The sequence below is a fragment of the Monodelphis domestica genome, chromosome 6 (genome assembly GCF_027887165.1).
Source record: "Monodelphis domestica isolate mMonDom1 chromosome 6, mMonDom1.pri, whole genome shotgun sequence".
NCBI classification, from domain to species: domain Eukaryota; kingdom Metazoa; phylum Chordata; class Mammalia; order Didelphimorphia; family Didelphidae; genus Monodelphis; species Monodelphis domestica.
In genome coordinates, this window is record NC_077232.1 from 8012874 (window position 1) to 8040386 (window position 27513).

General features: G+C 54.1%; 1 protein-coding gene across 1 annotated transcript; it reads right to left on the reverse strand.

Moving 5' to 3' along the window:
* Positions 1-1563: 1563 nt before the first annotated feature.
* Positions 1564-22524, reverse strand: LOC100030274 (DNA polymerase alpha 2, accessory subunit). The gene is made up of 18 exons (XM_056801363.1): positions 22221-22524; positions 19223-19347; positions 15479-15573; positions 15311-15368; positions 13825-13937; positions 9991-10184; positions 9284-9372; positions 8677-8832; positions 8350-8412; positions 8004-8046; positions 7526-7650; positions 6844-6882; positions 6477-6550; positions 3842-3950; positions 3191-3297; positions 2693-2752; positions 2341-2467; positions 1564-1814 (listed from the first exon to the last, which is right to left on the reverse strand). The coding sequence occupies exons 1-18, from the start codon at positions 22315-22317 to the stop codon at positions 1665-1667; spliced, it is 1824 nt and encodes a 607-aa protein (XP_056657341.1). The 5' UTR covers positions 22318-22524; the 3' UTR covers positions 1564-1664.
* Positions 22525-27513: the final 4989 nt, after the last annotated feature.

Consider the following 27513-nt stretch of genomic DNA (forward strand, 5'->3'; position numbering starts at 1 on the left):
CCTCCGCTGTGCCTGTGGCTCGGAACCGTCCTTGCCTACAGATGGGAAACTGAGGCTCAGGTAAGGAAGAGCCTTGATTAAGGTCTCCTAGGAGGAGGGGCAGATCCTGGGCTCCTGTCTGAGGCTGACCCGACCTCCACCAGGCCCCCGGCCTCCCGGGGCAGGAAGCCTTCCATATTGCCAAGGATGGCCGGCGGCGCTCCGATGGAGCCTGGGGAGTTGGGAAGGCCCTGGGTTCCAATCCTGCCTCGGCTCTTCCTCCCGGACCTTGAACGAGGGGTCAGGACTCTAGATCTGTGTCTGGTTCCCGTCTGCCTCCAGCAGCTGGCAGAGGCGGGGACGGCCTCCCCCAGCGGGCATTTATCTCCGGGGGATCCTCGGCCGGGCACCTGCTTGGGAGGGAGAGCGGACGGTGACGTCCTGCATCTCCGAGGCCTCACGGGGGCACCGAGGTGACCCGGAGCCCTCCATCTGGAGGCTCGGGACAGAGCCAGGAGGTTCTGGGGGCCCACAGGCCTCACCCTTTCTGGCCGCATGACCCTAGGCCGGCCCTGGAGGCCTTTCTGCCTCAGCAATGGCCCAGAGGGGTTAGGGACGGGCTTAGAAATCGGGGCTCAGAGCTCTCCTGGAGTCACCGAGGGGCATGGGGGGGGGCAGGGAAATGGAGGCTTGAGGTCAAGTTCCCAGCTGTTGGGGTGTCCTAGGCGGAAGGGCCACCCCAGGAGGCGTCCCGTCCAAAGCCTTTTTTTTATGGCTGAGGAAACAGATCTTGGATTCAGCCACTTGCCCAAGGGCACAGCCCAGGTGGCATTCGAACCCAGGGCCGCAGCCCCCCAAGCCTCGTGGGCCCGTTGGCGTCCCCTCTGGGGCAGACACCCTGCAGCCCTGCCGCCTCCTCCTCACACTGCAGCAGGTTCAGAGGCGTCCCGCCCCGGGGCCGGCACCGGGCCTGCAGGTCAGGGGAGAGGAAACGGGGCGCCCAGGCCGGCCCCCTGATGTCCAGCCGCCGCCCCAGCCCTTTCTTCTTGTGCAGGAATGCCAGGCTCCCGCGTGTGCCCCCGCCCGGGGCCCTGACAAGGGGCAGGAGGAAGGGGAGCCGTCTCGGGGTCCTCCTCCCTGCCCGGGCCTAGCCGGGGTGGTCAATTGGCCGGCCGAACCCTCTGAGTTCTGGCCCTCGGAGGGCTCGTGTCCTCGAGTTCCACAAGGAGCCTCCAGCTCCTGCCCGGCTTCCCTGTGTGGCCCCACGCCCCGGTGGCAGCAGGGGCCGCCCTGTTCACCCTTTTTACAGCCGGACGGAGGCCCAGGCACCCAGGCCGGGGCAGGGGGCTCCGGACTCGGCCTGCACATCTGCACGATGGGCCTGCCGTCTCGAGCAGGAGCTGCCACGATGTCATGGTGGGGGCTGGGGAAGAGGAGGGGCCCCCACCCCAAGCACCAAAGTGGGGGGTGGGGGGCCCCTGGGTGCTGGCCCTGTGGGAGACCCCAGCCCGGCTTCCCTGGCCCGCCAGCTCAGGGCCTCGGAGGGCCTCCCACGGGGCGATGGAGGAAGCTCACAGCCACACGGAGGATGGAAGCAGCTTTAATTCTTGTAGGAAACGCCCCGATGGCGGGGACGGCCGCCGCCGGGGGGGGGGGGGGGGGGGCACAGGGGCCTGGGAAAGGCGTCAGATCCTGACCACCTGGGCCGCCGTGCACGGGCTCTTCCTCGTGTCGCCGCCCGCGGGCTGCCGGCTGATGTACAGGCGGCCGAAGGTGCCCCCCACCTGGCCCTTGGTCAGGCGGCCGGGGTTCACGCACACACAGCCCAGGATGTCCTGCAAAGGAAGGAGAACGTGCGGCCTTCAGGGGCTGCCCTCGGAGCTGGAGGAGGCCGAGGCCCCGGATTCCGATCCTGCCTCTGCCCAGCGGGAGCGGCGTGGCCCCCTTGGCTGGGATACGAAGGGGCTGCCTGGCCCGGGCAGGGTCTGAGGATCCACCCCACCAGGGCCAACAGTTATTAAGCACCTGCTATATGCCGGGCACGAGCGCCCTGGGAGGGGGCTGCTGTCACAGTCCAGAAAACAGAGGCAAATGACCTGCCCAGGGTCACCCGGCCAGGCCAATCCGAGGCAGGGTCGGAACCTCGGCCTCCCTGACTCCGGCCTTTGCCCTGCAGGGTTTCCGGCCTCTCAGATTCTCTTCCAAGTGGATCTGGCGCTCGGCGAGGGGCCCATTCTCTAGCTGAGGAGACTGAGGCCGGAGGGGGCCACCTCAAACAAGTCCCGGCCCAACCGTGGGCGTGTGTGGGGGCAGGGAGGAGAAGGGCGACAGCTTGGCCCCCCACGCCGACCCCAGACGCACCTTCACGAAGTAGCGCAGCTCCGAGGGCACGATGAACACGTCCGGCGTGACCGGCAGCTGGGCGTACGAGTAGAAGTGCTCAAAGTCGATGCTCATCTCCTCAAAGGGGGGGTACAGGGGATAGTAGCTACGAAGGCAGAGCCAAGACGGGTCAGGCCGACACGGAGCCTCTCCCCCTTTGGACTCAGTCACAGATGGGGAAACTGAGGCAGAGTGGCGGGGCCTGCCCCAAGCAGGCGAGAGTAGGGAGTGGCGAGGGCCCTCTGGTCCAGGTGAGGAGGAAATCCCTTAACTGAAATGGGGGAACGTTGGACAAAAGGACCCCCCTTGTAGGCCCCCCACATGGCCTCACCTCCTCTGGGTCAGGATGTGCTTGAGGATGCGGCTGAACCTGTCCGAGGTGCTGGACGAGCTGGGGAAGGAAGGGACAGAGCCCGGCGGTGGGCAGTGAGGGTGCAGCTGGGGGCGGGAGGCATCCCGCGCAGACCCTCCGGAGCCTGGCGTCCCAGCCCACACCTGCCTCACGCATTCCTTCCCCTCCGTGACCCCCGGAGGCCTCAAACATTTGGCTGGGGTCGCCCTGTTTTCCCTCCAGAGCCGCCTTTGCAGCAAAAGCAGCCCCCCAGCCCCCGTTGAGAGCAGAAGGAACTCGGGCACTGCCGCCCCCTCCCCTCCCCTGGTCCTGGCTTGGAGGGTGGACAGAGGGGTCTGGGGGTGGGAGTCCGGCTGGCTTGATTGGGGACACCCCCGGCCAGAGCGGGAGCAAAAGGCTCTCGGGGGCGGCCACGGAGAGCACGGCACGGGCTCGTCGGGCGTCCCCGAAGGCTGGCCGCGGCCAGCGGCCTCCTACCTGCTGATCTCCTCGGCCCCCATGTGAAAGAGCAGGTCCGTCGAGGTCAAGCCCAAGACGACGCCGTTTACGGAGAGGGTGCAGGGGTCAGACACGAAGTGGACGCGCTGGCGGGAGAGGACGGGCCTTCAAGGCACCCACTGGGCTCGTGGTGACCCAGAGAAGGGAGGCCAAGCCCAGGCCACGGGAAGCGCGGGCCTGGGCGGCTGTGCGGGGTCTCTGCCCGTCTCCCCCCCACGACCTGTCTGCCCAGGAACCCTCCCGAGCATCGGCAGGCCCAGCTCCCCCGGGATACCGACTGACCACGCTTCGGGGTCTCTGCAGCTCGGGCCCCGTCGAGGCCACACCGCACAGAGCGGCCCTTCCTCCCACACCCTCGGGCCTGGGCATCCCGCCCGTCTGCAGAGAGCCAGATGGTGGGTGAACCCCGGGCGGCCTTTGCTCCAGAGGCGGGACGGGCAGGGCAGACCCCAGGGGTGTCCCTTCATTCCCAGAAGCCAGGCGGGCCTCCCCTCAGCTGGCACCCTCGTTTTTGAACGCCAACACAAGGCCGCACATGCATCCCCCCTTCCTCTTCTCAGACTGAGCCCAACAGCCTAAGCTGTCAAGCTCGGGACAAGATTCAGCCGGGCCTCGGGGGGTGACCAGTACCTGCTTGTCCTCTTTGGGGAGCTCCGGGTAGCTGAAGGGCGGCTGGGGGTACACAGGCTGATGGTGCACGTCTCGCAGGGACGGCACGAACACAAGGTGGGTGCCCGAACTATGCATCAGAGAACAGAGAGGCCCATCACTGCGGAGCAGCCTGAGGGAGGAGGCAGGCCCCGTCCTTCCTGGGGAGGCCCATTTCCCTGTGGGACAGTCTCCCCCCAAGGGCCTCAGGGAAGGAATCGTCACCGAGGATCACAGGACCGATCGGAAGTGCAGAGACACATTTTTAGCCACAAACGATACACGAGTTTGTTCTGCTGGACTGGACTTGGGAAAAGGAGAATTTGGGGGGCAGAGGCTAGGGGGACCCCGGGGTGTCTGTGGTAAGCAGTGACGCCAAAAAAGAGCAACAAATAAACCGGATCTGTGACCCGCCACGCCATCATTCCTGTTCTTTGTTTATGGAACGTTCATGTTGTTTGTGAAGTTCCCAATAAAGCCGTCCAGCACGGGGAGGTCAGAGTTCAGACTGTGGCTCTCCCAGTACAAACATCAACCTTCTCCTCAGGCCCTGGGCCTCGCCTGGGGCATCCCTGTCTGTGCCGCGGCTCTCCCCAATCCTTTAGGACATTACACGGGGAGGCATTGGGGGGAATGAGTGGATGTGGAGGGTCTGAATGCCGCCTCCGGCTCTGCTCCTTCTCTGGACGGCTCTGGGCCTCCAGGTTGTCCGGTGTCAAAAACGAGGGGGACTCGAGGAGATCAGTGCCAGGGCCCTTCCCTTTCGGGGTTTGGTCTTGTGAGTGCTTATCCCTAAAACTTCCCGCCTCAGCAGAGCACCCTCCAGACAGGGATGCAGCAGCCGCGGAAAAGAGGCAGAGAACCTCCGCTTGAGACCCGACCCAGGACCGACTTCGCAAGGTGGCCGCAGGGCCTCCCGCCGCTCCTGGGAACAAGCAGGCAGCCTCGGCCTGTCGCCCTTCAGTCCTGAGGCCGGGAACAGGCACAAAAGCTCGCATCTAACCTATCTCAGGCTATTTACCACCGCGGGGCGGGTGGGACAGACTCAGAACAGCAAAATGCCAGAAAACGAGTGTCAAAAGTGGTTTCTATGGGAAAATGAGGAAAAAAATTCAACAAAAAGAACAGATGCAGGAAAAAAATAAAGCTGGACCCTGGAGGGTGTCTGTAGGGGGAAAAGCCAAACAAGGTCCCTTTTCCGGTCTTTAGACCAACAAAAGCCCCTCCGCCACCACAGGCGCCTTTGAGACGCCTCCACAGCCCTCCTGAAAACGAGCCCTGCTTCTAACAAGGGCCCAGCCTTATTTAGGGTGATGGGGCTCCTTGAGGGGAAAAACAGCCAAGCTGCTCGGGGTTCCACTGTTAGCTTTCTTGGGCCCCACACAAGGGGCAGGAGAAAAACAGCCGGGGAGCCGTGTTTGGTGCGCTGCCTCTGGTAGGAGGGCCAGGCTGGGGGCGCCACTCCCCGCAGCTCATCCTTCCCTCCCTCCTGCTCCCCCAGTCCGTGGCAGGGGGGATGCTCCCCGCTCTCTGGACCTCCCTGGAGCTCTGTACTCAGAGCACATGGCTCCTGTTCTGCTCCACACTCCAGGGTCCCGGGATGGCCCCGGCAGAACCACTAGGCTTCCCCGCTCCGCCGTCCCGGTGGGGCTGACAAAGGCCTGTGCACAGCCGGGGTCTGTGTGTTGTCAGGAGGACGCCCAAGGCGCAGCCCCTTGAAGGCCCTGCTCCCAGGGCCAGGGTCCGCGGGCTCACCCGGCTGCCAACAGAGGCGGTCAGAGAGCTTTTGTTCGAGAGGAAACGCAGCCGGCTGCTTGTGGCTGGGAACCAGCTGTGGGGGGAGGATCGGGAGGAAAATTCCAGCTATGCAGCTGGATTGCACAACTTCATCCACGGTGGTGGGAGGGTTCCCACAGCCTCTCCCTCAGTCCCGGCCAGCCTGGGAACTAGGGAGCCCCGAGGGGCAGGAGCCGCCTCCCGGCTTCCTGCACTGCTCCATGGGCTCAGGGCTTGCTTGGTGGCTAGGACAGCTCGCCTCCTCTCTGAACTCCTGCCACCCAGGGAGGGTCCGCGTCATTTGGGAGCCCCCCTCCCCGGAGTCCCTGGCAGCAGATGAAAGGGCCTGGTGGTGCCGCGTACGGCTCCGGGAACAATGACCGCTCTGTTCTTTGTTTTGTCCCTCGGTACCACGTGGAGGTGGGAGGCCAAAACCAGGACCCCCCCTCCCGCCCCCACAATGCCCTGGGGAGCCAAGGACAGAGGGGTCTCGGCCCTGCCCCGGCCCCACCTCCCACCAGGTCAGAAGCCTCCTCGGACGTATCACCTCTGGGATCGTTCTCACGCCGGAGAGGCCGAAGGCGGCCTTCTCGGGGCGCAGACGGCTCGTTTGGGGAATATCTGAACTTCCTGCTCTCGGACAGCAGCGACAGGCCCATCAGCGGGCTGCCCTCTCTCCGGGGCCGGGGGCTCGCTCTCTCCTCCAACAGTCTCTTCCCCCCTTTATAGGAAGTTACAAAAACTCTCCGAATCCAGGCCTGCAGGGGGCTACTTGCCACAGCCACAAGGGGGCGTGAGGGGGCAGGGGCAGGGGCAGGCTGCTCCCGGCGCTCGTCCTTACCTTCTCGTGCCCTCGATAATTGACCACAGACACTTCTTGAACACTTCTTCGAAGGAGATGGTCAGCTGACAGTTCTGGAAGAGAGGGAAGGGACGGTCTGGAGGCAGCAGGACCCTGGCTGAGAGGAACCCCGCGAAGGGCCCTTTGTCCAAGAGCCCCAGGAGCCGGGTGGGACGTGCCCCAGAGCGCCTCGCTGGGGGGCAGAAGGTGTTTGGGCACCCACAGATTGAGGCTCCACAACACCGAAGGCCTGGCCCCGCTGGAAGGGACGGAGGGAACCCTGGGCCGGCTGTATGCTCCAGAGACCGAGCCCCTGGGGTGACCCTGTCCTGGCCCGGGGAGAAGCAGCGCCAGTGGGATTTCTTACCTCCACCTGCTCGTGTTTGGCGTCTAGGAAGGGGCCCAGCTGCAGAGACAGGAGGAGAAACAGAGGCGGCGGTCAGCAGGGCGCCCCAGAACGGTGGCGAGCCAAGCAGCCGGCGTGCTCTGCCCCTGCGATGGGCTCCAGGCCTGGAGGGGGTTGTCGCCTTGTCTGTGCCCGATCCCTTGGACAGAACCAGGAAACCAGCCAAGTTCCTGGAGCCCAGCTTAAGCAGGGGATGCCCAGATGGGGGCCCCGCTAAGGTCCTCCCCAGCCCCGCCCCAAGGAAGGGGGCGCCGACTGCCAGGCCCACGAGACTCCGGTCGGAAGAGGCAGCTGGGTGACTCGGTGGATGGAGAGCCCAGGCTGGAGAGGGGAGGACCCTCCTGGTGGTGTGACCCTGCGCAAGTCCCTGAACCCCCCGGCCTACTCTGTGCTGTCCTTGTGCCTCGGAACGGCTTCTGGGCACGGATTCTCAGACGCGGTAAGTCAGGGTTTAAAGCCTCAAACCCACCCAGAGCGGCCACCCCGCTTGAGGACGCGGTCAGAGGAGGCGCCCCGGCCACACGCTTCACCCCCTCTCCTGGACACCCAGACAACACGTACCTCCCAACACGGCGGTCACGGGAGGCGAGGCCGAGAGCCGACCCCCAGGCGCCTCCGGCCGATGCTCCGGGGGGTCTCTTACCAGAATGCAGACATCCGGCTGGTCTCGGCTGATGACGCCGATCAGGTCCATCATGGGATCGTACGTGATGCTGTCAGACGTGGTGTAAGGCCCGCAGGCGACCAGGACCATTCGCTGGTCCGAATCTGTCAGGGACGGCGAGTCTCAGGGAGAGGCCGCTGTCAGACCGTGTAGGGGGGGGGGTGTCCGCCAGCCTCCCCCAAGGCGCCCCCTTGCCGCAGACATTCTTTCACGAGCCCCATCTGGCCGGGCTTTCAAACGATCCTCAGAAACACTCCAGGGCCAGGATTCGCATCAGGTCCCTCCCGTTGGCCTGACCCAAAGTGCTGCTTGCACCCCCTTTGCCGTCGTTGCTGCCACCCCGCAGCCAGGCTGCCCGCACACAGACCGGAGCACGCTCCAGGCCCAGACCCCGGTCACTCTGTCGGGTGGCAGCCCTGCCCGCCTGTCCAGACAGGCCCGCTTTACCCAGACTCACCTCCATCCTCTTCTGTGGGCTGGTAGAAAGGAAGGGGCGCCCCCTGAAAAACGAGAAGAAGCCTCGAAGGTGGCCAGGACAGTGCCAGAGTCTGCCCGCCCCCCGGCATTTACCGCCTGGCCTGGAGACGGGGGCTTGTGCGGCAAAAGCTCACACGAGGCGGGGAGGGCAGGAGCTTCCAAAGCGGCCGGGCTCGGGATGCCCGTGAGCACGCCCGCCACGGTCCTGGGCCAAAGGCCCCACACAGGTGCGGCAAAGGCCCTGTCGAGGCCCCTTTGGGGGTGGCCCGGAGGAGGTCCAGGAAGGGAGGAGCGACCCTGGGGGGCGCCGGGAGCAAGCTTGTTACCTCGTAGAGTTTAGTAGCGATGAATCTCTTTCCTGTTGAGTTGGTTCCATCCATGACGACCACCTGAAACACAAGGGCAGGACACTGGAAGCTGAAGGAGGCGAGGAGCCCCCCAACCCTGAAGCTGCTCCTCTCCACCCTTCTGCCCCCTCTAGCCAGACCTGAGCTACTCTGGTATCCCCACAGAGGAGCCAAGAAAGCGTCACCCCACTCTGTCCCAGACCTGGGGGTGGGGGGCCCCTCCTAGTGCCAGGAACTTGTTGGGGGGGTCAGGATACAAGAGGCAGCTCTGTGCCCTAGACCCCTGGGGGATGCCGGAAGCCTCACCTGGCCAGGAAACAGAGAATATTCCTTGAGCTCCGAGAGATCCACCGGGATCTGCACCCCCAGGGAATGCTCTCGGTCTCCTTCCAGAATCACTGATTTGGGGTTCAGCTTCCCGTTGCTATCACAACCAATCTGTCCCAGCACAGTGACCGGTTCCTGGGAAGAAAAGAGGCCACAACAGAGTGGCAGCCCAAGATGGACCCACGGGCCCATCGAAGCCACGGAGGGCAGCTCGGGGCTTAAAATGCCAGCAGGCAGAGCTCAGCCCAGAGTGGCCACGGTGGCCGGGGTGTGGGGCTCACTGCTCAATGAATGAGAGAAGAAGAGAGGGACGGAGGGACCCTGTCTGGTGTCTGCTCCAGGGCGGAGCTGGAAGGGCAGCCCGCCCCTGGACACTGGTCCTAGCAGGGCTCTGCTGCCGCTGGGCCATAGCCCTCAGGGCCGGCACGTTCCCCACAGCTTCCCCGCGGCAGAACGGGCAGTGAACCTGACCGTCATTTACAAGAATCTACCCCCAACGGGCCACAGGGGCTCAGGTTAGCCCAATGGGGGTGCTGAGGCGAGAGGGCTGAGAGGAAGGCGGGGGGCATCACCAGCACCCACTCACCTGGGCTGGCACCAGGATGGGACTAAAAGCCTCGATCTGGTGAAGCTCCTTCAGCTCGTAGCCAAGCTCTTCAATCTTGCAGGTGAGAACTGAAGTCGGAGAAAACCCAAGACAAGCCAGAGTTAAGGTTAAGAGAAGCAACTGGCCAAGGCGAGGAGAAGAGCCCCCGAGGGGAGAGCGTGGTGAGGCCAACACGGGTGGTGAGAGCTGACCGAGGCCCCCCCCCCCCCCCCACTCTACGGGGCAGCCTGCACCCATCCCAGGTCTGGGCAGAGTTTCTCCACCTGCCCCCACGCATCGAGGGAAGCAGCCAAATCAAAGAAAACCCAAGCTTTCGGTCCCAGGCTGCTCACAAAATCACCTGGGCCGGAGCCCCTTCCTAAGCCTCAGCTCCCCAAATAAAGCAGCGGCCCTGGGAGAGGGATGGGCACGGCTGGCTGGCCGCGATGGCAGCGGCGCTCACAGCATTCTCGAGTCCCAGGCCAGGAAACTGAGGACAAGGGTCACCAAGCTGCATGGCCTGCCCAGGGCGAGGCCCGACGCCTGAAGGGGCACACGCGGCGGAACAAGTGGCGTGACCAGCTCAGCCGCTGGCCGTGGTGGCGAGGCCCCGACATCCCGCTGGCCAGGACAGCCAAAGGCCGGGGACCACTGAAGTCCCGCCAGAGGTCTCTGCATCCGCGAGCATCGCCGGGGATGGAAATCACCTTCTCGGACATCCGTGAGCTTCTGGAACATGGATTTGTAGCTCCCAGAGAGGGATCTGGCAGCGTCCAAGACCTTCACGGCGAGGCGGCCTCCTCCTCCTCTCCCAGACCAGGACTTCCCTTGGGTGGAGCCGAACGAGGTCACGACTTCTCCCCGGCTGCTCCTGGAGCTGTACTTCTGAGAGGGAGTGGCGCTGGGCAGGGAAAAAACAGGCCTCGCTGGGCGCCATGTTGGCCATGAGGCGGGAGCTCCCATCACTCAGAGAAGTATGGAAAATGCTGGAGGGTCTGGATACGGGAATGTATTTTAGGGTGCCACTGTTCCCCCATATAAAACCAAGCACCCCCTGAACTACGGGGAGCTCCTGGGGAAGGCCGGGCTGCCTGGGGAGTTGTACCCCCCCAAACGTGTCTGAATCGCCATCCAGATGTTGGGGCCTCCCTGAGCAGTGCCGGAGGAGTCTGCGATCCCCACTGAGAGCAACTGCTCTGGGATCAGGAACACAACCACCCCATAGCACCACTCTGCTTCTGGCCCCCCAACTTGGATCAGCCTGCCCGAGCCCCAGCTCGCCTCATCTTTGTGCCCGTCTCCAAGCCGGGGAAAACAGCAGGCGAAGGGGGAAGCTGGGGGTCCCCCAGACGTGGCCCGGCCAGGGCACAATTCAGCAGGCCCCGCACCTCCCCAACTTAAACATGTTTATGTGTTTTGGGGTCTGCTCCACAGCTGTTTGACAGAACAAAGAACTTAAGGGAGGAAAGTTCATTAACGCTAATCCAGGCGGAGGCGGCAGAGGCTGAGGATCCGCTTTGGCACTCAGTTCAAGAAAACAAAAACAACCCTCTGAATTGCTCCCAAATCACGCCTCAGATGCCATCTTATTTTTAGCCCCCGGCGAGGGATCTTTGATGTCTGAGCCTGAGGCTGACAGTTTCTGTGCCTGTCCAGGGTCGGCAGTGTGTGTGGACAATGTAGAGAAGGGCAACGAAGCAGGTTTTCTATTCATGGCGGTTCAAAGGTGGCCTCAGCCACTCACTAGCCCCACGACCCTGGGCAAGTCACTTAACTTCTGCCATACTTCACTGATGAAGGAAATGGCAAACCGCCACAGGCAGGATCTTTGCCAAGAAAACCCAGGCCAGTCCCGGGGGCCAAGCACCAGCAGCCCCACACTCAACGGGTCCAGTTACGTGCCATGCCATGGCCATCGCTCACACCCGGCTGTTCCCCGGCCCTGTTTTAGACAGCAGTAAGCTCTGTCTGAAAAAGCTCTGCGGCTGTGCCCAGAGAACCCGTATGAAGCGCCGGGGCTTTTGGCCACCCCCAGGATCAAACAGAAAGTTCCCCGTGGGGCACTCGAGGCTCCTCCCACCTTCCCAGGCCCCTCGCCACTCGGCCTCCATCTCTCGGCTCTCTGCCCCCGGCCCCCCTCCCCCAAGGCTTCTTCGCTCCAGCGCCCTCCCTCTGTTCATCAGGCCTCATCTGCCCAGCCCAGAGGCCGTCCTGCACAGCCTTAGCTTGGTGACGTGCCTGGGAAACGCTGGCGTCTGATGGCCCTCTGAGCGCGGGGTGAGCTGCCCACGGCTAGTGGCGCTCAGGGCACAGCATCCCTCCCTAGCCTCTCTCTGTCCTCTGCAGGCCTCGCAGGCGGGTGGAGTGGCCTGTTTGGGAGGGTTTGAAGCCTGGCCCTGGGACGACAGACCTGGTGGGTTTGGGACCCTCTCCCAGGCTGGGTGGCCGAGTCTCAAACCGAGCCAGGCAGAGCAGGGTATTTGAATGTCTTCCCGCTGCTAAGTCACTTAGAAACCATTTCAAAGTCACGAAACCCTTTGGTGACTTGGCCTGATCCGCCGGGGCCTCAGGAACGGCCACGACAGCACCCGTGGGCTTCTCCTCCTGCCTCTCCCTTCCTGTGGCCCACGTGTCTCATGGTGAAAGAACATCCCTCCTGGACAGGGCCCCGGGGAGCAGCCTTGGGTCACCCCTTAAAGTTCTGGGGAGCCCATTCACGAGGGCAGGAAGGGAGCCGCCCGCCTCCAGGGAGGGGCCCAGCCCGGCCCTCCCATCCCAAGGTGGCACGGGTCTGCATTGCAAGCTTTAACTTCTGGAGAGGCAAAAAGAAATGTTGGTGAACTGCCAGGCACGTCCCCCACGGCAGCCAAAGCAAGAAGAAAGCCTCGAAATGTGTCAGGATAGTTAGGGCACGGGGGCGGAAACAAGGCAGGTGCCTGTGGCCCGGGGAAATGCCAACCCAACTCTGCCATCTGAATGTAAGGGGCATCCCCGGGCCACGAGCACCGTGACTGAGGCCTGGAAGGACTGTAGAAGACGCCCTCAGCCAAGGGAGCGAAGGGTAAGAACAAAAGGGCTGACGCCCTGCTGAAGAACGACCCAGCGCACGCAGTTTCTGGGGAAGAGGAGACAACGTGGCTCGTCCCACTGGGGAGAATGCCTTCTGTCCCCTCCGTGCTGGCCACTTTTGCTGACCTGCTTTCTTTCTCTCTTCTTTAGGTACTTATTTGCTTGTCTACTCATCCATCCATTTTTGGTTACAAACGATGCCTCTCTGGGTAGGGAAGGGGAAGGCATATATTTGGAATTGGAAAGATATCAATAATGTTCCCAAAGAACCAAAAAATGTTAAGACCGTTGTTCCACCAAAAGTGTTTTCTGCCTCAGGCCTCGAAGGTCATGGCAGGGAAACACTGGAGAAAACGTTGAAGCTGAGCTGTACCCCTACAGGGTTGTCATTCACCCCCCTAAAGGATTCGTAAAAAAAAAATTAAATTTCATAACCTTCACCTTCTGTCCTCAAATCAATCCTATGTAGCAGTTCTGAGGCAGAAGAGTGGTGAGGGCTGGGCAATGGGGGTGAAGTGACTTGCCCAGGGTCATGCAGCTAGGCCATGTTTGAGGCCAGATTTGAACTCAGGACTTCCTGTCTCTAGGCCTAGCTCTTTATCTACTGAGATGCCCAGCTGCTCCTCCTCTACATGAGTTTTGCTTTTCCTCACCTGATCCCTGATTTTAGGGAGTCTAGGAGTTATGGTTTATACATTTGTTGTTTCAGTTGTGTCCGACTCTTTATGACCTCATTTGGGGTTTTCTTGGCAAAGATATTGGAGCGGTCTGCTGTTTCCTTTGTCCATATGAGGAAATGGAGATGAACAGGGTGAAGTGACTTGCCCAGGGTCACACAGCTAGGAAATAAGACAGTGAGGCTGGATTTGAACTCAAGCCTTCCTGACTCCAGGTCTGGTGCTCTCTCCACTGTGCCACTTGGCTGCCCCCATGGTTTCCACACAAGAAATGCTTGTTTGTGGATTTCCAAGATTCCAAGAAATAAGGCCGAGGCCCCTAACTTCTCCGGAGTGGCCGTGCTGCCTTGGCAAAGGAAGAGAAAAGAGCTGTTCATTAAGCCCTGTGTAACTTGAGTGAGGGACAAGAAGTGGGTTATGTAACAGCCAATAAGGGTCAGGTTCCCCGAAAAAATGTACAAAACAACAACTCCTAACAGTTTAGCCATGAAAACCACCCAACAACAAACAGGCAGATTGGATCCTATTTGAAACAGCTGGCAAGACGCTATCAGCAGCTCCTTATCAAGGAAACAAGGCCTTGAAAACTGGGCGCAATCCAAATTTCCTCAATGACTAGAGATACAGTAATTTTCCACAAAGAAAGGAAGAGCCAGAGGATGCAGCGTGAGCAGAGGCCGGTCCGCCAGGCTTACACCGGGAGGGAGCCCTGGCCGAGGCACCAGCACCCCCTCTTCTCGGGCTCGTGATAACCAAGACCGGCTCTGCCTCCAAAAACCGAATCGTGCTCCATACCTTGGAGAGAAGCTGGATGGGGAGAAAAGCAGACGGGGGCTGCGTGCCACGGCCGACACATTCCGTTTCGACTGGGGAGTCTCAGGGGTGCTGACGCTTCGCTTTTGAGAACCCTGGAAACAGAGACAAATCGGGGCCGATTCAAGCCGTTGGACAAGGCAAGGTCTCTTGAGAAGAAAAGGGAGAGTCCACAGTCAGAAAGAGTTGGACTACGTGAGCTCTTTGGACTCACAAAATTCCAGGGAAGCCTGCCCAGAATTAGAATCCAACCCCATCTCCAAACGCACACTCCAATACGTAAACTCAATCACTTAAAATTTCATAAAAAGATCTAGTCTGATGGCTCGGCAGCCATGGCAAGCCCTCCTAAGCCCCCCACTCTGACGGTCCAGGACACGGGTGGAAGTGTGTCCCTCTTCAACGAGGGCCTTTTTAGCTAGTCTTTAGCGGTCCGACAGTAGGCTGGCTACTGGGGGATTGATTCTGGGCCACAGCAACTCTCCAAAGGCCTCTGGTAAGCCACGGGGGGACTGAAATCTGCTTTAGTGCCTGCGGTCTCCACACTGATAAAATCCCAAAGCCTGAAGTCTTAAAAAAAAAAAGAGTACAAGGCAGGAAAGCCTCTTCTAGGGACTTCTGGGTGACCAGAAGGCCACCTTCTGCTCTCCCATCCCCCAGGAGACCCTGAGCAGCCCCACAACACAAGCCATTTTGACCTGATATTTCCCCGAGATGGCTTAGCGCCAAGCCCCTGCTCATTCTTTGGTGTCCAGTTATTTGAGAAAATGGCCCGCCTCTGGCCAGACGGCATATCTGAGTTCATGCCTGGAGAGAACACGACCCACAGCTAGCTTCGTTCACCTCATCTATCACAAAAGCCCCAGGAGGTGCCTGGTTCTGCGATGAAAACTCACGGGCTTTGGACGGCTGGGAATCCATTTTCTCTAATCTTTTTTGTCATACTGTAGACAAGAGGAAAAAACGGGGCTCTGCTATCCCGGAGGAAGGCCACCAGGGGAATAACTTGGCCGAAAAGGAGGAATGATGAAAAAAAACCCCAAACCAAAAAAGCCCTGCCTGGAACGCCAGGCAGGCAGAGGCTGCCTTCGGGCTCCCCCTAGAGGCTCGACAGGCCAGGCTAGTTAGGAAGGGACGCTCAGCAATGACTGATTTCAAGACTGTAAGTAAGAGGGGGTGGTCCGGCCTGCCAAAGGAGCTCCCCGTCTGCTGCCTGCCGGGCATCCTTGTGGAGCCGCCCTGTGCCCATCAGCCTGGGGGCTCCTGGGGCCGGATGGTCCTCGTACAGTCTTTTCATCCTTCAGACTCGGTCACCCTTGTCTGACCCCGAAGGGGGACAGGGACAAGCTCGGTCTCAGCACCTGGAACCACCGTGACGTGTCAGACCGTCCTTCCTTTCCTTGGACACAACTGGGAGCTGGGAATACCGTGTTCAGAGACTCGACTTTCCCCGGAATCGGGCACTCACCTTGGACGGTGTCGCGTACGAGTTCAAAAGGGTCTCCTCTTTGGCCTCCACCTCGATTCTGACATCTTAGTTAGGGGAAACAAGCGCGCGCCAGGAACCCACCCCAGGTCGAGGGGCCGGGCCTGCGGACGAGCTCCTGGCGCCGGCGTCCTCGCTGGAAAAGGATACAGCTCTTGGATGGAGACGATGTCCCAGGTTCCTGGGAGCCCGCTGTCTTTCTTGGTGGCGCCCTGGCGGGACCTGGAGATTCTTTTGGTCAGAAACTGTGGAAGAAAGAAGGCGGTAACTGAGGATGGGCCGAAGCCCTGAAGCTGTCACTTCTGTTCAATAAACAGAGACCAAGGGCTGGAGGAGAATATGGTGCCAGGGAAGAAAGACCCAGTGACCCTCCCCGGAGGGCTTTCAGGCTAAGAGGGGGATGAGACGCGGACGGAAAGAACATGTGTTTGTGAGGATTTCCTGCAGGGGAGCCAGGAAACAGGGGGCCTGTGGAGGACCCTGATGTCAGCTGAAATCTTTAGTGGGAAAACTGGAACCACTGCCGACTTCTGAGCTTCTCTGGAGTGTGACAGAGGAGGAGGCAGGGAGAGAGTGACCATCACTGTCCAGGGTGTGTCCCAGAACACCAGGGATACTAACAGCTGCCATCCATGGGCCTTGAGAGTCCACCGTGGAGGTGAGAGACAAATGTGGGAGATGATGATGGCCAGGAATAACTCAGAAGAAACAGCAAACAGTGCACACAGGGCATCAGTTGGCTGAGTTTGAGGATTAGTGGAATTTCCAGGGACTGCTGTCTGGGCCTGAGGTCCAGCCTGGGTGGGGGCTCATGGGCCAGAGCTGTGACACCATGGAAGAACATGAGGGACAGAAGGCCTGGGAAGAGAGCAGGGAGCCAAGAGAAGCAAGAGAAGATTAGAAGGGAATGAATGGGATCCGAGGAGCCGAGAAAGAGAAGAGAAATTCATAGGAAGGGTGGTCAGTGCACAGACAGCTGCAGAAAGCACAAGGAAGATCGGTTAGAGCCTCAGGCACTTGGGAGATCCCTGCGGAGCACAGGGAGTACTGTCAGGAGGATGAGGGCCATGAGGGAGCCAATCATGGACAAAGCACCACTTTCTCCCCTCAAAGCAAAATAGAGGCTGAACGAAATGGGGGTAGGGAAGAGATTGTTCCAGAAGTTCACCGTGAAAGGGAAGGAGATGGGATAGCTGGGTTGCTCAGTGGATAGAGCAGGCCTGGGGACAGGAGGTCCTGGGTTCCAATCTGGTTTCAAACACTTCCTAGTTGGGTGATCCTAGGCAAGTCACTTAACCCCAAGAGTCTAGCCCTCACTGCTCTTCTGCTTTAGAACCAATATACAGTACTGATTCTAAGAAGGGAAAGGTTAAAAAAAAATAAAGGGAGAATGCCTTACTTTTCTTTGACTCATGTAAAGAGCCTTTCTCCTTTGCCCTTCTTAAAAGTTGCTTCTAAGACAGAAAGGGTTTAAAAAAAAAAAGGAAACTCAAATATTATCTTATTTTATCCTCACACTCATACTGGGATGTCAGGGTTTTTATTATCCTCCTCATTTTATGGCTGAAGAAATGGTGGCAGACTTACTTGCTAACTTGCTGAGGGTCACATGGTTAGTGAGTGCCTGAGGCTGGATTTGAACTCAAGCTTACCTGACTTCAGGCCCAGGCTGTGGTCAAGCAAGAATTGGACTCCCTAAATTGACACAACTCAGGTTAAAAAAAGCCCTTCAGTTGCAGGCCTTGCATGTTCCTGGGATTTGAACTCAATGATGGACACTGGGCATCTGCCTGGGAGATGGTTTCCAGGTCTCAGAAACATAAAGGAGACCATCCACTTCTTTAAACACTGCTCTTAACTACTTTTCTTTCTTTCTTTCTCTTTAAGAAATTAAATTAAGAATATTTTTCCACAGTTACATGATTTATGTTCTTTTCTTCCTCTCTTCCCTCCCCCTCCCCTGAGCTGACGAGCAATTCCACTGGGCTATATGTTGTGAACTTGGAAATTACTCCACCCTAATTAGACATACTTTAGGGGAAGATAAAGTTGTAAACTCCTGATTGAACTTGTTGAACAATGAAGGTACTTAACTCATACCTTATAGTGAAGCTAAAACTTAAGCTAAGTCTTTTTTAGATCTAATACAAAAGGGTGTTAAGTACCTATAAAGGTTAAATTAATCACAAAAAGGTCAAGTAACTCACAAAAGGTAAGCTTAACAAAGAAGTGTGAAGTACCTCAGAAGATATAATCTAACCAGAGAAGGTGAGAACTAAAGAGTGGACAGGACTGGAGAAAATCTAATCAAAGAAGGTGAGAACTAAAGAATAGGCAGTCCTGGAAAAAGCATCTACTGTGATTGGTAGATGTGAAAATTTAGGGGAGGTGACATAAGAGAAAATTTCATTAAAAGGAGGCTAAAAAGTCAGTTCAGGCAAATTGAATTCAGTTCGGAGTGCAATTGGATTTGCAGTTCAGTTCAGGACTGGGGCTCAGCCTGGAGGATCTCACTCAGACAGCTTCCTTGGAGAGGGTCTCGTGGTGAGTGATAAGACTGACTCCCTTTCCCTTAGGCTCAGGGAGGCCACTTTGGCTAAGGCCTTTAACTACGGCCTGGCTCAGCCTGAGCCAAAGCAGTTTAAATTAATTCTTCTCTCTTTCTCTCTCTCTCTCTCTCCCCCTTAATTCCTTCTCTCTATATTAATTAAAGTCACCATAATTCCCAGCTGACTTGGGTATTTTATTATTTGGGAATTTTCCCTGGTGACCAATTATTTAGATTTCAAGACACAAAGCTAAAATCATCTTTACAATGTATATGTTCAAAACCCATTTCCATGTTCATATTTGCAGTAGTGAGCATTTAAAGCCAAAATCCGCAGACATATCCCCATCAAACCATGTGATGTTTGCCCTCTGCATTTCTGCTCCCACAGGTCTTTCTCAGGATATGGATAGTGTTCTTTCTGTTAAGTCCCTCAGGATTGTCCTGGGTCATTGCATTGCTGCTAGTAGCAGTCAGTTACATTCGATTGTAGCACAGTGTATCACTTTCTGTGTACAATGTTCTCTTGGTTCTGCTCCTCTCACTCTGCATCGCTTCCTGGAGGGCGTTCCAGTTCACATGGAATTCCTCCAGTTCATTACTCCTTTCAGCACAATAGTATTCCATCACCAACATGGACCACAATGTGTTCAGTCATTCCCCAATTGAGGGGCATCCCCTCATTTTCCAGCTTTTTGCCACCACAAAGAGCGCAGCTATGAATATTCTTGTACAAGTCTTTTTCCTTATTATCTCTTTGGGGTACAAACCCAGCAGTGCTATGGCAGACAGTCTTTTAAAGCCCTTTGCACATAATTCCAAATTGCCCTCCAGAATGGTTGGTTCGATTCACAATGCATTAGTGTCACAATTTTACCACATCCCCTCCAACATTTATTATTTTCCTTTACTGTCATATTGGCCAATGTGCTAGGTGTGAGGTGGTACCTTAAAGTTGTTTTGATTTGTATTTCTCTAATTAGGAGAGGTTTAGAACACTTTTTCATGTACTTATTAATAGTTTTGATTTCTTTATCTGAAAATTGCCTATTCATGTCCCTTGCCCATTTATCAATTGGGGAATGGCCTGATTTTTTTGTACAATTGACTTAGCTCCTTATAAGTTTGAGAAATTAGACCTTTGTCAGGTTTTAGTTATAAAGATTACCCCCCAATTTGTTGCTTCCCTTCTAATTTTGCTTGCACAAAACTTTTTAAATTTAATGTAATCAAAATTATTCATTTTACATTGTGTAATATTCTCTATCTCTTGCTAGGTCTTAGATCCTTTCCTTTCCTACAGATCTGACAGGTATACTATTCTATGTTCACCTAATTTATCTTACCTCATTTTCAAAGGAGCTGAGGTTCTCCAAGGTAAGGAACACCTTGCCAGTGTTGGTGCTAAAGGCTACTAGTGCGGCCACCAGCTCATCTTCTGATTCCCAATAAAGAGGACACAGCTCTGCCACTATAGGGACAAAGAAACAACAAACAGCTGAGTCCTCAACCTGCTTGAAAGGTTTTACATCTCAAGATAAAATTGAAAACCACCTCCAGAGCCCACCTTTTTTCAATTCTTTAAAAACGATTTTCAGTTTATGAAAAAAATCAAAGCAGTCCCTTTCTGATACAGTTAGAAACTTCCCTAGAAGGGATCTATGCCTCTCAGCTTGGAGATTTAGAATTTCCCATCATTCTAAGAGTCCTAATGGTGTTTTTGGTCACATTGCATTCCATACAGGCAGGACCTTCTGAGTGAGGCTGTTTTATTTCCAGGAGCCTCTTTGAAAAACAGGGCCGAGAATTTAAGGAAATGTTTAATATTGTACTAGAAGGGTTCACTATAGCACTAAGAGAAGAAAAGGAAATTGAAGGAATTAGAATTGGCAATGAAGAAACAAAAAACTATTTCTTTTGGCAGATGAGAATCCCAGAGAATCAATTTAAAAATTTGTTGAAACAATGAGCAACTTTAAGCAAAGTTGCAGAATAGAAAATACACCTACACAAATCATCAGCATCCCTTTATATTACCAACAAAGCCTAGCAACAAGAGACAGAAAAAGAAATCCCATTGATAATATAAATCAAATATGCAAAAATAATATTTTATAAAAATAATAAAAAATATATCATACAAACAAATAATACAACATAGGAATATTACCATAGATAATATAAAATACTTGGGAGGCTACCTGCCCAGACAAACCCAGGAACTAAACGCACTCAATAACAAAACACTTTTCACACAAAGTCAGATCTAACCTGGGAAAAATATTAATTGTTCATGGGTGGGCAGAGAAATATGATAAAAAGGACAATTCTACTTAAATTTATCTAGGTATTTGGTGCCATTCCAAACTGTCTAAAAAATACTTTATAGAGTTAGAAAAAAGAACAAAATGTCAAGAATATTGGGGAATCAAAGAAAAAAAAGTGAAGGAAGATGGCCTGGCTGTACCAGCTCTCAAACTGTAGTACAAAGTGGCAATCATCAGAGGAAACTGGTACTGCCTAAGAAAACAGTGGTGGCTCAGTGGACTAATTTAGGTACATAAAACCTAGTAATAAATGACCAAAAGACCCCAGCTTTTGGGACAAGAACTCACCACCTGACAAAAACTGTTGGGGAAACTGGAAAATGGTACAGCAGAGACTGGGGGATACCCCAACATCTCCCACCACATCCCAAGATAAGGTCAACATGGGTACATGATCTGGACATAAAGGGTAATTAAATAAAGCAAATTAAGGGGGAATGGAAAAGTTTACTTGTCTAGGTTCATGGATAAAGAATTTATGATCAAATACAGGATGTAAAATGGATAATTTTGTTATATTAAATGAAAAAGTTCTTGTGTAAACAAAACCAATGCAACCAAGAAGGAAAGCAGAAAGCTGGGGGAAACATTTCTCTGATAAAGGCCTCATTTCTCAAATATATAGAGAACCAAGTCAAATTTATAGGAATACAAATCATTTGCTTGTAATCCTAGGCAAGTCGCTGATCCCCCATTGCCCAGCCTTTACTGCTCTTCTGCCTTAGAACCAAAAAGAAAGAAAACACAAGTCATGTCAAAAGATAAGAGGCAATTTTCAGAAGACGACATCAAAGTCATCTACAGTCTAAGAAAAAATGCTCCAAATTCCTCTTGATTAAAACTTAAACAACTCACATCGACTGGATTGACCAATATGAAAGAAGAGGAAAACGATAAATGCTGCAGGGGACGTGCCACTTTTAGGTCCCAATCCCAAAAAGATCAAAGAAAAGGGAAAAGGAAGTGACAGCAGTTCTCTCTGTGGTGGCAAAGACTGGGAGCTGAGGGGATGCCATCCATTGGGAAGGGCTGCGATGACTACTCGAAGCTGAATGCCCAGCAACAGGACTTGGGAAAAGCCTAGAGACAACCACATGAACTGATGTGGGGTAAAGAGTGTGGAGCTGGGCAGCCCATCCATGCCCAGTGACAGCAGCGTGAGGCCAAACCGTGAGAACACAGAGACTGGAGATGAGAAAAGCTTCCCAAGAAGTGTCTCCTTCACTCTCTTCCCCTTCAAGATCTCCCCCCCCTCCCACTCGCCAGGGAGTACACTGGCACCTGGGCATCTCTGGCCCACACTCACTGCCCTGGGCAGGGAGCAGTTGGCTTTCTGCATTTTAGAAAGATGGAAGCATAAACTACCTTTACATGTAATTGGGGGAAAATAAAATGTGATTAAACAAGAGAAAGGCGGAGGCCAGGCATTGGTGGGCAGAGTGGAAAGGACACTCTGTGCCCAAAAAGGGCACTGGAGATGGAGAAGTCATGCCCTGGGACGTGGGCAGAGCAGAGGGCAATCTGTGCTCAAGAAAGATGCAGGTGCTAGAGGGAGAAGTGATGGTGGGCATCGGCGGGCACTGGGTGGAGAGGACACATTGTGCCCAAGAAAGGCGCAGGGAAGCCGAGTCCAGAGGCAGGTAAGGGGGGTGGGACCTCCTCCAGCCTGGTCCGCTAGAAAGGTCTAAAGAGGGCACCGGGAGCCTCCCGACTCAGCCCCTCGCATACAGTAGGCGCTTAATGAAAACGTCCTTGCTCTCTGGTAAGTGCACGGGTACCAGGTCGGACTCCGGCTCTGCGGAAAGATCACACTCTTCTGGGGCAGAGGATGGGGGCACCAACGTGGGGTCCACGCGCGCTCGCGGACACTCAAGCACTCAGTGCTCCGGGGTCGGGGTAAGCTTCTAGCAGAACCAGTGGGGCTTGAGGAGGAGGGCATCCTGGGTGAGGGGCATATCCAAGGCAAAGGTTCGGCGGGGCACCAGGTGGGGTACTCGCTCCCCCGCCCCGCACTCACGCTTCTCGTAGGCCGCCGGCTCACAGTCCAGACCGAATATTTGCAGCTCGCCGGCTAGACGCTCGGCTGACGTGGTATTGCGGTCTTTGGGTCCCATCTTGCCGGCCAGTTCGCCGGGAACCCAGAGGAGAGACACGGAAAGAAAGATAAAAACCCGCCAAACTCCTTCGCGCGCAGGAACTGTGCCTCCACAAGCTCCGTTCAGTTCCGCCCACCGGGCCTCCGCGCGCAGGCGCACCGCCTGCACCTAGTAACGCCACCTTCTCCCAGCGTCTCAACCCCTTCTCCCCAGTCCGGCCATGCGCACGCGCGTTGGGGCCAGCCAGCGGGCATGGGGAGATGCGCACGCGTAGAGCGCGAGAAGGAATAGGGGGCGGAACGCCAAAGGTCCGCCTCCTCCCATAATTAAAAGCCAGGCCCTCAGGATGGCCGGCACGCCGGACCCTCCTCGCCTGTGTCATTAGCGATTGCTGGGACCGCGGTTCTCCTAGCTTACGGATATCTTAGGCAGGAAGCCTTTCCCTTTCCCTCAGTGCTAGTGCCTCCTCCCATGACCTTTTTTTCTTTTAAAGGTTTTTATTCTTTCCCCCAGACTGCATGTTGGTACAATTGTAATCATCGTTTTCTGGCATTTTGCACCCACCATTCTCTACCTCCTTCCCATCTCAAGATGGTGGGGACGTGCTGTGGCTTATAGCCCTGCCTGCCATCGTCAATCCGGACTTCCACGTTCCTCATGTTGTGAAAGAAGTCACATCTGGCTTCCACTGGAGACACTTTCGTGGAGGGGCGGCTTCCTTCGGCATTCAGCCTCCATCTGCTCCTTCCAAGGCAGCACAGAGCCTTTGCCCCCAGGAGCCCCTTGGACTTGGATCCTTGCCTTGTTGATCATTATTATTATTTTTGTAAACCCTCACAAGGCAGAGGAGTGGTACAGGGCTAGGCAGTGGGGGTTAAATGACTTGCCCAGGGTCACACAGCTGGGAAGATAGGACCTTCCATCTCTGGGTCTGGTTCTCAATCCACTGAGACACCCAGCTGCCCCACACAGTATTGATTCTAAGATGGAAGAGAAGAGTTAAAAAAAAAAAAAAGATGTTTGTGGTGTAGAAACATAGAGCATCTGGTAGTGACTAAAGGTAACAGGGAGCCCCTGGAGGTTATTGAAAGGGAGAGTTTTTCAAGCTCTTCATGACCTGGCCCCTTAGCTTTTCAGTCCCTCTGTTTCAAATATACTTTCTCTTCATTTCTGCCCCCTGGCTTCCTTCAAGTCTTGGCTAAAATCCCACCTTCTACAAGAAATCTTTCCTGCCCTCCCTTAATGTTAGTGCTTTCTCTCAAGATCACCAGCCTGTCCTGTTTGGAGCTTGTTTGTACACAATTATTTTCATGTTGGCTCACTTATCAGACTGGGTTCTCCTTTAGGGCAGCAGCAGTCTTTTGCCTTTTTATGTGTCCCCAGAGATGATTATTATTATTTTAAACCTTTGCCTTCTGCCTTAGAATCGATAATACACATTGGATTAGAATTGATTAGCATTAGAATTATTGGACAGTATTAGAATTGATAGTATCACTGAGCCACCTTGCTGCTCCTCCCCTGAGATTCCAACAAGTAGGTATTTAAAAATGCTTCTTGACTTGGCTTGGCTTGAGGGATATTTACTGAGAAGATAGGCATGATCCAAATACAAAAATCTCTGAGTCGAGGAGCCCCACAGTTGTTTCTCACCCTGGTTCCTGGGAAATATGGCCTCAAACTTAAAGTAGATGCTGGTAAAGATTCCCTCCATCAAGTTCACCTCTGTGTGTGCCAGAGCGAGTTGATGAGTTGTTCCCTTGGTGTTCCAGTTCTGGATCAACAGGCTCCTCCTCAGAGCTAGTTCCTTACCAAGTTCAGCTGCTGTGGCCATGGAGAGCTGAGCTCTGCTCTTTACTTAAGTTGCTCAATTTGTGATGGTTCTTCTGACTTTTGGAAACTTATGAAGTAAGGGTTTTAAAAAATTGGGATCATTAATATTAAGAATATAAACTACATCTTGTCTAGTAAACAAAAAAACTAGTTTAGGACAAATTTTTCGGAGGGGGGTGTAGCATGGTGCCATCTTTGAGTCCCCCATTGGGATGGAGGAGGGGCCAGGGAAGTCAGTCTTAACCAGATTTTTTCATCTAGATCAGCAAGGATATTGGAATGTGATTTTCCCATCATCCTGAGGGGGATCAGGGAGGGCCTGGAAAATATTAGCCCATCTCCTTATTAGTGTCCTTCAATTAGAGATGTCTAAGGCAGGGCTGAATAATGAGCTTCCAAAATTGTACTTAAAGACTCAAGATGCTGAATGATTTTGTCTTTGATCACCAAGAAATCACTGACCAGTTAATTAATTTATTGACTATTGCTTTCTTGATCGTTAAATGGATTTTTCCTCCCCACAACCCAGTCTCTTGGAATTTTTAATCCTCACAGGGATGAGAAGAGAACCCAGAAAGAACAGTGTGATGAAGACCTGGAGAAGATACAAATATTTTGGAGGCAATGGTGATTACCCAGAGTCCTTTTCTTTAGAGAGGACAAGAAAGGAGAAGATTAAGGGAACCCCCCCCCACACACACACATTTATTGGACATTGAAATGATCATTGATAACTTTGGACAAAGCAATTTCAGGTGAATAATGAGGCCAGAAGCCAGACTGGAAAGTTATGAAAGTGAGAAGAAAGGAATTGGAGGTACCAATTATAGATAATAGCCTTTTTGGGGAATTTGGATGAAGTCAATCTGGAGTCACTAATGTTTATTAAGTGGCTTTTCTAGGCCAGCCCCTGTGTTAAGCACTGGGGATAAAAAAGAAGCCAAAGACAGCCCCCACTGCCCTTAAGAGACTCACAATCTAATGGAGACAAGGAAACAAATAGATACACACAAGCTATAACAGGTCAAAGAGGGGTAATGAACAGGAGGAAGTCCCAAGAATTAAGTTGGCAAAGGCTTCCTACAGAAGATGAGGAAGACAAGAGGAGAGGAGAGATTGAGCATGAGAAGTAGTGGGGATGGTCAGATAAAGTGAGGTTTTAAAAAAGATAGTGGAGAGGTTTAGTGGCTAGAGAGGCAGGCCTGGAGATGGGAGGTCTTGGGTTCAAATATGACCTCAGGCACTTCCTAGCGGTGTCATCCTGCTCAAGTCACTTAAACCCGTTGCCTAGCCCTGACCACTCTTCTGCTTTGGAACCCGGACACGGTACTGATTCTAAAACGGAAGGTAAGGATTAAAGAAAAAAAAGAGTAGAGAAATGACCATATTTGTAGATATCAGGGAAGTAACCATAGACAGAAAGAAATGGAAGGTTAGAGAGACAATGGGGATAAGAGAGTGAGGGTAAAAGGGATGATATCAAAGGCATTTGTAGAGGGGTTGGCTTTTGCAAGGTGAAGAGTTGTCTCTTCACTGAAATAGAAAGGAGATAATTGGAAAAAATGCCCAAATATTGTGAGATGTGGAGAGGAAGATGGAGTTTTGTGAATGCCTGCGCTCTCTCTCTCTCTCTTCCTCTCTCCCTCCTCTCTCTCTTCCTTTCTCTCTCTCTCTCCCTCTCTCTCCTCCCCTCTCTCTCTCTCTGTCTCTGTCTCTTTCTTTCTTTCTCCCTCTCTATCTCTTTCCTTCTGTCTCTGTCTCTCTCTCCGTCTCTCTCCCTTTCTCCCGCTCTGTCTCTGTCTGTCTGTCTCTCTATCTTTGTCTTTCTGTCTCTCTGTCTTTGTCTCTCTGTCTCTCTCTCCCTCTCTCTGTCTGTCTATCTGTCTGTCTGTCTGTCTGTCTCTCTCTCTTGCATGCAGCTAGAACGTCTGCAGAGAGAATGGGATGGGGAGTAGGGGGAAGGGGTGCTGTGGGTGTTTTCAGGAGTCCAGTGAACAAGCATTTATGAAGTGCTCACTGTGTGCTCCACACTGTACTAAACCAGGGGTATCAATACAAAGGAAGAGAAAAGACAGTTCTTGCCCTCAAGGAGCTTCTAGTCTATTGGGGGAGACAAGGTGCAAACAACTAGGAACCAACAAGATATAGACAGGAGAAACTGGAGGATTTCACTCAAGGGAGGTTCTAGCATTGAAGGGGATTAAGTGTAATAGATAATATTGGAGGGGGTATATTTGATGAATACTAGATAACTAATAGATCAGGCAGTTATCTTCCTTTTTGCCTACCCTCCTGTCTCTATACCTTCCTTACGCAGGAGTTCCATGGCGGATGAGATCTTGCAGAATGCAGGGGTTCCTCAGGCATGATTGGTACCTCTACTAAGGAAATAGTCTATTGTTTGGTCTCCCCTGCCTCAAGTCTCTCCCCACTGCTGTCCATGCTCCACTCCATTGCCAAAGTGATTTTCTTATTTTTTTCTTAAAACCTTTACCTTCTGTCTGAGAATCAATACTGTGTATTGGTTTCAAGATAGAACAATGGTAAGGGCTAGTCAATGGGGGTCAAGTGACTTGCTCAGGGTCACACAGCTAGGAAGGGTCTGAGGTCAGATTTGAACCCATGACCTTCCATCTCTAGATCTGGCTGTCAATCCACTGAGCCACCTCACTGCCCCACCAAAATGATTTTCCTAAAGCACAGATGAGGCCACCTCTCAATAAACTCCAATCTCTCCCTATTGTTAGTTCCAGAATCAAATGTAACTAATGAGGGGCTGTCCCAATCTTTAGGTATGTAGGTTAACAATTCATATCCAGAATACTCCAAGTATTATATTTAGTCAGATTTATTAATAAGCAAAAAGTAATTAATTGAAGCAAAAAGGAAAATAAAAGACTAGAGAAAAGAGGGAGCTACCAGCCTCGCACGTGGGGGGAAAGAGAGAGGAAGGAGTTACATACAGCTTAAAAATAATAATGTAAGGATGCTAATGAGAATGAAGGGAAAAGGATTCTTGGGACAAGAAAAGAATTCTGGGAGACAGAGTCCAAGGGTTCAAGATTTTCTAATTACACATAGATCAAGAACAGTACATTCTGCCTCTTAGTAGTCTGAATGGAGGCTTGGTGAGTCTGTTTCTGGAAATGAGAGACGGTACAAAATGGGTACCCAAGTAGGATTTTGCTCCAATTCAAATCGTGAGCAAATATTCTATGACTGTTTCCTATTGACTGACTGCAAAATTCTCTCACTTGGCTGCTAAGCCAGAATTAAGTGAACATTCCAAAGGCACAAAAAGACAATAGCTCTCTCTGGCTTCCTGGGCAAGTCACTTTACCCTGTTTGCCTCAGTTTCCTCATCTATAAAATGAGTTGGAG